This window comes from Myotis davidii, unplaced genomic scaffold (genome assembly GCF_000327345.1).
Source record: "Myotis davidii unplaced genomic scaffold, ASM32734v1 scaffold1248, whole genome shotgun sequence".
Classification (NCBI taxonomy): Eukaryota; Metazoa; Chordata; class Mammalia; order Chiroptera; family Vespertilionidae; genus Myotis; species Myotis davidii.
In genome coordinates, this window is record NW_006299026.1 from 181,621 (window position 1) to 190,919 (window position 9,299).

At 39.8% G+C, this 9,299-nt stretch overlaps 1 protein-coding gene across 1 annotated transcript in view; it reads right to left on the minus strand.

The window, feature by feature from the left end:
- The window catches only part of LOC102755891 (vascular endothelial growth factor receptor kdr-like), a 168,141-nt gene that overhangs the window by 39,616 nt on the left and 119,226 nt on the right, over positions 1–9,299 (minus strand). Inside the window, exon 18 of the mRNA XM_006774601.2 lies at positions 3,948–4,029. Within this exon, the coding sequence (XP_006774664.2) occupies positions 3,948–4,029 (82 nt within the window). The remainder of the gene's footprint in view (positions 1–3,947; positions 4,030–9,299) is intronic.

Below are 9,299 nucleotides of genomic sequence, written 5' to 3' on the forward strand. Positions count from 1 at the left end.
CCGCGTTTTGCCAACCACTGTCCTAGGGCAAAGGAAACTAAGGAAAAAATAAACAAATTGGGCTACATCAAAATAAAAAGCTCTGTAAAACAAAAGAAACCATCAATAAATGAAAAGGGATCCCACTGTATGGGAGAACACATTTGGCAATGATACATCTGATAAAAGGTTAATATCCAAACTACATCAGGAACTCATACAACTTAACCAAATGAAGATAAACAATCCAATTACAAAATGGGCAAAGGACCTAAATAGACACTTCTCCAAAATGGACATACAGATGGCCAAGAGACATAGGGCAAAAAGGCTCAAAGTCACTGATAATCAGAGAGATGCAAATTAAAATGACAATGAGGTATCACATCACACCTGTCAGAATGGCTACTATCAACAAATCAATATATGACAAGTGCTGATAAGGATGTAGAGAAAAGGGAACCCTAGTACACTGCTGGTGGGAATGCAGACTGGTGCAGCCATTATGGAAAATAGCATGGAGCTTCTTCAAAAATTAAATATGGAACTGCCATTTGACCTAGTGATCCCACTTCTAGGAATATATCCTAGGAAACCTGAAGCACCAATCAGAAAGAAGGCATGCACCCCTATATTTCATAGAAACACAATTTACAGTAGCTAAGATCTGAAAACAGCCCAAGTTCCCATCAGTAGATGAGTGGATAAAAAAGGTGTGGTACATTTATACCATGGAATACTATGCAGCAATAAAAAAGAAGGATCTCTTACCCTCTGAGACAGCATAGAGGGATATAAATATATGCATAACCCATGGAAACAGACAGTGGGGTGGTAAGAGCCGGGGGCAGGGAGTAGGGGTGGGCTGGAGAGGATTGATGGGGGAAAGTGGGGATATATGTAATACTTTCAACAATAAAGATTTAAAAATATATATTGTATTTTTTTCCCAGCCAGCATGGCTCAGTGGTTGAGCATTGACCTATGATCCAGGAGGTCATGGTTCCATTCCTGATCAGCTGGATTCCTAGTGTGGGGCATGCAGAAAGCAGCAAGTCAATGATTCTCTCTCAACATTTATGTTTATATTTCTCTCTCCCTCTCCCTTCCACTCTGAAATCAATAAAATATATTTTAAAAAATTATCTTTTTCAATCCAAAAACAGTATGTCTTCTTTTTTCATTAATGTCTTCTTTAATTTATTTCAGCAATGTTTTGTCAAAAATCTAAGACTGTATAAACTGGGTTGAATTTATTTTGAGTACACTATTCTTTTTGATGTTTTTGTAAATAAAGTTATTTCCTTAGTTTATTTTCTGTTGTTTTTTTGTTGCTAGCTTATAGAAATTAAACTGATTTATTTTGAAGTGTTGACCTTGTTTCCTACAGCATCTTTATTGAATTTATGTATTAGCACTACTTGGTTATATATAATTTTATTTATTCCTTTCCTATATAGGTGCCTTTTGCTCCTGCTTAGAACATCTAATATAATTTTTGTAGAAGTGGCAAGAGTGAACCTCTTTGTCTTGTTCTTGTTCTAAGGGTGAAAACTTTTAATCTTTTATCTGTAACTATGATTTTAGCTGAGATTTTCATTACTACTGTTTATCTTTTTTATCTTTATCATTGAAAATATTACAGATGTCACCTTTGTTTGTTTTTTTTCCCCATTGATTGCCTCCACCCAAAACCTACCCCTCCTAAACCTTCACCACTCAATTGTCTGTGTCCATAAATTAATATAAGTACCCCAGTTAATCATTTCACAACCAACCCCCACACCCACCTTCCCTCTGAAATTTGTCATTCTGTTCCATGCTTCTATATCACTGGATCTATTTTTCATCACTTTGTTTTTTTCAATAGATTCCACTTACGAGTGAGATCATGTGATACCTATCTATCTCTGACTAGCTTATTTCACTTAGCATAATACTTTCCAGGTTCATTCATGCTGTTGTAAATGGTAAGAGTTCTTTCTTTTTTTACAGCTGCATAGTATTCCATTCTGTAAATGTTCCACAGCTTTTTTATCCACTCATCTGCTTATGGGAGCTTGGGCTATTTCCAAATCTTAGCTATTATAAATTGGGGATATACATACAGGTGCCTATATTCTTTCTGAATGGAGTTTCTGGATTCTTAGGATATATTCCTAGAGGTGGGATCACTGGGTCAAATGGGAGTTCCATTTCTAATTTTTTGAGGAAACTCTATACTGTTTTCCACAGAGCTGAACTAGTCTGCATTCCCACCAGCATAGTATTAGGGCTCCCTTTTCTCCATATCCTGGCCAACACTTATCATTTGTTCAATTGTTGATGATACCCATTCTGACAGGTATGAGGTGATACCTCATTGTATGGTTAATTTGCATCTCTCAGATAATTAGTGAGTAAGCTTTTTTTTTTTTCATATGTCTCTTAGCCTTCTGTACGTCAACTTTGGAGAAGTGTCTATATAGGTACTTTGCCTGTTTTTAAATTGGATTGTCTTCCTTTTGTTAAGTTGTGTGAGTACCTTGTATATTTTGGAAATTAACCCCTTATTGGATGTGTCATTGACCAATAAGTTCTCCCATGCAGTGGGTTCTCTTTTCATTATTTGTTGGTTTCTTTTGCTATGCAGAAGCTTTTTATTTTGATGTGGCCTAATATATATATTCCAGAAAGCTCATATATTTTGCTCCTGTCAAGTGAAATGGTCTTTAGATACCTATTAATTTTAGGTAGTTTGTAGTGGTGTTCGAGTCTTCTATTTCCTTGTTGGTCTTCTGTCTAGTTGTCCTATTACTGATTGGCTTTTAAGTGCCAGGCTTGGCAAAAGGTCCATTAAATATATTCCCATGGAGCATAAGACATCATTAGTGTTTAGCGAGAATCAGGGACATACTGGAAAGGTTTTAAAGTGTATTTGAGTTCTTTCTCTCTCTTTTTTGTTTGTTTGTTTAGCTGTGAGGAAATGCTTCAGTGATATCTTAGTTCCACAACATGTGATAAAGATGCTGGGATTTGTTTGGAACATAATCTACTGTGAATATTGCATTGGAACACTATTTATGTGATGAATTGCTGTCCTGTGTTAGAGTGTTGCATAGAATTACTTTTGTTTCAGAAGGTTTTCAAGAGGAAGAATCCCAGGTTTCTGTGATAAAGAACTTGTGCCAGATTCAGTGGCTGGATTTTAAAGGTGGGATCTGTTTGGCTAAGAGAGCAGCCATAAGTTAGTGTTTTAGTGATACTAATAATATCTGATATTTACATTTTATAAGGCTCTCTCCAAGTGCTTTGTGTTAATGATTTTAATGGGGTAAATTATTCATTTAATTTTATTTTAGGATTTAGAGTCCTGGCCTATTTTTTCCAGTTCATCATTATCAATGTAATAAGCTTTTTATGAGGACTAGAAGGCCCTGAATTTGAATTTCCACACTTCTGCCACTAGTACTGTGGTCTTTTGTAAGTTATATCACTAATCACTTCCTTAATTTTTCATGTTAAAAGGGTGGCTAGGTTAAATACTTTCCAAGGACCTTTCACCATTCTCATTCCCGAGCTCTCACTTTGTCTTACCAGTTTATCTCTTTTTTAAAAAAATTATTTTTGCCGCTATTACAGATGTCCCTATTTAACCCCTACTTAGCCCCTCCCCCCTTCCCTCTGGCCATCTCCACAGTTTTCTGTGTCTATGGGTTATGGATATATGTTCTTTGGCTAATCCCTTCACTTTCTTTCATCCAGTCCCCCCTCATGCTCCCCTCTGATAGTTGTCAGTCAGTTCCATGTATCAATGCCTCTATTTCTATTTTGTTTATTAGATTCCACATATTATTCTTGACAGCAATCTGGACTCTATATCTTGGGTCAGTCCCAAAAGGCATGTGGGTGACTTTAAGGACTGCTTCACAAAGGAAACTCCAGATATCTTGCAACTTGGAGCCATGGAGAAATCAAACAATACTAACCTTAAATACAGCTTCCTCATTTTTCTTGGCCACCCTTATCTCATCAAATGATCCAATCAGTGGGTTCTTCTGGGATTCAATGCTGTTGTGGAAAAAAAAAAAGGAGAGTTTTGTATGAGCCCCTCTTTTTTCTTTTCTGGGATTGCTGCCTCTCATGGGACAGACTCTTTCAGATTTTTAGCTATTTTGGCATATAACTTGGTTTTTAGAAAGAACATATTGTAGCACTTTGGAAAATCCTCTAACAATCCCTGTGGGAAAAATCTGTTACTTGATTGATGACACTTGAGGGAGTGTGGCATTCCCAAATTAGCCCATAAGTTTAAAACTCTTCGGTTTGTTTCTTGAATCTGTAAATAATAGTTATATACCACCCAGGCTTTAGAGCCTCAGTTTCCTCATCTGTAAAATGTAAAGAGGATTGTTCAAAATGAAGAATTCTTAACTTGGAAGACCTATAGCCAAGCATACAAAGATAAAATCCCCACACACTTAAGTTGTATGCAAAATTATATTTACATATATTTATGTAGAGAGTGCATAGCCTTCATTAGATTCCAAAACATCCCATAATTGAAAAGAGGTTAAATAACCACTCTTCTAAATGAGCTAACTTAGAACTCTAAAACACTGAAGCCCTTTAAAGTAACCTAGAAAAGTGGTTCTCAAAGTATGGTCTATGGACCAGAAGAACTGCATCACCTGAGAACTTGTTAAAAATTAAGGGTATCTGTTCTACTCCCAGATGTATTAAATCACATTTTTTAAAAGTGGGATTCAGAAATCTGTGTTATAGCAAGCCATTGAGGTGATTCTAATATACACGAACGTTTGAGAACTGACCTAGAACAATTCCATCTTGTTGCTTGGCAGGAAAACCAAGTTCAGAGAGGGAAAGGATTCACCTAAGGTCATGCAGTAAATCAGAACCCAGGTCTTTTCACTCCCAAGGCAAAACTCACTTCCCCGTACTTCCAAAAATCTTCATAGCTCTGAAATTCTATGGATCTAAGGCTTAGATTCTAAGCAAAGGAAAGTTACTGAAAAAACTATCAGTAAAGACAATAGCTTTGTTCCACAGTTTAAAATACTTCATTGCCTTGAATACCTTCTTCCACTTTAGAGCTGCTATGATTAAGGAATGCTTATATGCCTCAGTGTATTTTTATAGGAGAAATAGAATAAAACTCTGTAAAATGGTAAAACTCATTTATTCTGACCTAGTGCATTGCTTTAACTTCCCTTTTGTTTATGCCCATAAAAAAAGTAAATATGTTTTTTCCACCCTCTTTTTCTTTGACTGAAGATATCAGCTCTGAAACCAGGTGATACAATTATAGCTGTAAATTAGAGAAAACTTAGACAGACCTAAAGCTATTTTGATGGATCAATGATGAAAGCATCAATCTCATGATACACAATCCATGAAAAGTATCACAGAACAAGAACTAAAATAAGACACATATGCCAATTTTATAAAATGTTCCCTTCTAAATACAATTTAGTTTTTAGCCAGTGTGATATTGGAGGAAAAAATAGTTTTAAGCTGAGAGCTGAGGGCCTCAGTTTTACTTTCTGACAAATAGGATTATAGTTATCCTACAAGGCTTCTAGAATACTTGCAAGGTCCATTGTGGAAGCAGATATGAAGGTGCTTTAGACATAGCTTACAATATAAAAGCATAAAAGTTAGTTCCCTCTCACTGTCTGCCTCTTATGTGTTTCCATTTGTTCCAAAATATCATATAATAATTCCCACTGTTCACAAATCCTGAAGAGCCCTAGCTGATTTGGTTCAGTGGATAGAGCATCAGCCTGAGGACTGAAGGGTCCCAGGTTCAATTCCAGACAAGGGCACATGATAGGATTGAGGGATCGATCCCCAGTAGGGTGCATGCAGGAGGCAGCCAATGATTCTCTCTCATCTTTGATGTTTCTATCTCTCTCTCCCTCTCCCTTTCTCTCTGAAATCAATAAAAATATATTTTTAAAAATCCTGAGGAAAATGCACCAGAAATGTGGGAAGACAGTTTGGGCCGGGTGGTTCAGTTGGTTGGAGCCTCGCCCTATACACCAAAAAATTGCAGGTTTAATTCTGGTCAGGGCACATACTGGGGTTGTGGGTTAGGTTCTGGTAAGAGAGTGTACTGAAAACAAATCATTGATGTTTCTCTCTCACCTGGCTCACATGGATGTTTTCTCTCTCTCTCTCTCTCTCTCTCTCTCTCTCTCTCTCCTTCTCTCTCTAAAAATTAATAAAAACATAGCCTCAAAAAATTGGGAAGATAATTTTGGCATTTTACAGGCAGTATAAAAGAGCAGATAAGATCATGGGCTCTGGGACAATTTTTCTTAGGTTTGCGTCCTAGCTGTGAGGCCTTTGACACACTAGTTAACTTCTCTGTGTCTTAGTTTCTTCATCTATAAACTAGAATAATAGTGGCAAAGTTATAATAAAGGGTACATGAGTAAATACATGTAAGATATTTATAATGCCTGAAAATTATTACTTGATAAAAATTAGCCATTAGTATTGTTGTTGTTACTGAAAGAAGCTCCTGAAGTCATATAATGTCTGTTATCAGAAATTTTGTGGAGTAGTTCATTGTAGCCAGGCCTAAACATCGGCAGATGCACCAAATGGAGGTTTCTAAGCAAGGACATGGGGCATCCAGATTATGAGGCAGCCATTAAGAAAGTAGAAATGTTTTCTAGTTCTACTAAGATATAACTGACATATAAAAATATATACATTTAAGATGTACAATGTGATTATTTGTTACACATACATATTGCTGACTACTTACCATGATAAATTTAGTTAACACATTATTTTAATATGTTCTGTTTTTTAGAGCGAGAGGAAGGGAGAGATAGAAACATCAATGAGAGAGTGGGAGACATTGATCTGCTGCCTTCTGCATGCCCCCTACTGGGGATCAAGCCTGCAACCCAGGCATGTGCCTCGGCTGGGAATTGAACTGGTGAACTATTGGTTCATGGGTTGATGCTCAACCACTGAGTCACACTGGCCAGTCTAGTTAACACATTCCTTGCTTCATGTTATTATCATTTTGTGGTTGTTATGGTGAAAATATAAACATTTACTCTCATAGAAAATTTCAAATATACAATACAGTGTTCTTAACTATAGTCATCATGTTGCACATTAGAGCTCTGGAACTTATTCATCTTATAACCAGAAGTGTGTACCGTTTGACCAACATCTCCCCATTTTTCCCAACCCTCAGCCTCTGGCAATGACCATTCTACTCTGTTTCTATTGGATTTACTTATTTAGTTAGTTAGTTAGTTATAATAGCTAAGCTCTGGAAACAGCTTAAATGCCCATCAGTAGATGAGTGAATAAAAAAGCTAGAGAGATACTAAAGGTGGCTGCTGATGGGACAGCAGGCTGCAAGATAGTGTCTGAGTGAGAGCGAAAGGAGAGTGTGTGGAATGTGGGGAGTGACTGTATTTGTGAGTGAGGGACAGCCATATCCCATGGGACTGTTGGGGACTGGCAGACCAGGCGCCCCTGGCCGGGCAGCCTCTACTACTGCTGAAATCTCTCCCAGAGCAGCCAGCTCTGCTGCAGAGACTGTGCCATCTTGAAGGGGAGACCGGCTGTGATTGGAAACACAGCCTTACCTTCAACTGGGGACACCTTGGAAACCTCCCGGGACCCTACAACCACAACGCTCAGGGACCAGCTGTCTCAGCTACGAACCCACAAACACTGACACTCCAGCCTCCCTGACCATGGACACCTAAAAAGTCTGTCCAGGGGGAGACAAAGTGGCGCCAAATACGTGGACAGGCCCTGTGCCTTCTCACAGAGCAGACAGAAGGAACAGCTGAATCAAATATCATCCACCTGGAATTGGTGAATTAAACACAGCTAGTGAGGCAATCTGTGGATGGAAAAGTCAAATATTGCCTAGAGAGAGGTGAGATCTGGGATCCAGGCTGGAGGGAGAAATGCACACAGTGGGGACTAGAGTCTCAGAGGGAGGCTGCACCCCACCAAATCCACGACCCTTGGGGTCAGTGTAGCCCTCCAATGTGGAAGGAGGTCCACAGGGCTGCTGGCAGAAGGGGACTCTAGATATTAGCCCACAGCTGGGCTGGGCCCACAAAGGCAGCTTGAAGTTCTATACTGCCTGTGCAGTGCCAGGGGAAAAAGGCATGAGTCTGCACGATTTCTCTGTCCTTTTATCTTTATACCTCCTTGCTTTTGCTTGCTAAGTCCAGTATATAGGATCTTCCAATTAAAAACACTCACCGAGACTGCAGGGGAAAGTTGTTTTTGTGGAAACTGGGGGTCAGAATAAGGAGAGGACAAGCCAGAAACCAGCTCTGGGGCAGTCCATCCCTCTAACCGAGTATTAAGTGCAGCAGGGAAAGAAGAGTCTAAATAAACACTGCATAAAGGGGCCATTTAGTCCTGGATATTAATATAGAAACACTGCCACCCAGGGGTTGTGTCAGAAATTGATTCTTGTGTAAATACAACTGAAGACAGGGAGAAACAAAGTGAGCAGAGAGTTCCAGCCTGCCTGAAACAAGGTTGTGGCTTATGACACAGAGGAGTGGTGGATCTCAGGGAACTTCAACACTGTGCTAACTACTGACAGGAAACAGACGTGCCAAGCAGAACAGTAGAGGAAGTGAACGAATTTAAGTACTTCACTTTTTTGTTTTTTTTATCTTGTACTTAAGAAGCTAAATTTTTTTCTCACTTGACTTTACTTTTTTATTTTTATACTAGAGGCCCGGTGCACAAAAATTTGTGCACTGGGGTGGGGGGAGGGCCCTCAGCCCAGCCTGCGCCCATTCACAGTCCAGGACCCCTTGGGGGATGTTCACCTGTCGACTTAGGCCCACACCCTAGGGCAGGGGTGGGCAAACTCAGTCAGACATCCTTCTGTCAGCCAGGGAGCCCTCTGGGGATGTCCAACTAAAGGCTTAGGCCCCCAAGGGATCTGGCCTAAACCATTAGTTGGACATTCTTAGTGCTGCCACGGAGGTGGGAGAGGCTCCTGCCCACCACCTCTGCGCTGGCCAGCCATGAGACAGCTTCTGGCTGAGCAGCGCACCCCCTGTGGAAGCGCACTGACTCACCTGCATTGAGCATCTGCCCCCTTGTGGTCAGTGTGCATCATAGCGTCCGATTGTTCCAGTCATTCAGCTTTTAGGTCAATTTGCATATTACCCTTTTACTATATAGGAGAGAGGCCTGGTGCACAGGTGGGGGCCAGCTGGTTTTCCCTGAAGGGTATCCCGGATCAGGGTGGGGGTCCTGCTGGGGTGCCTGCCCAGCCTGGGTGACGGGCTGAGGGTTGTTTTCCG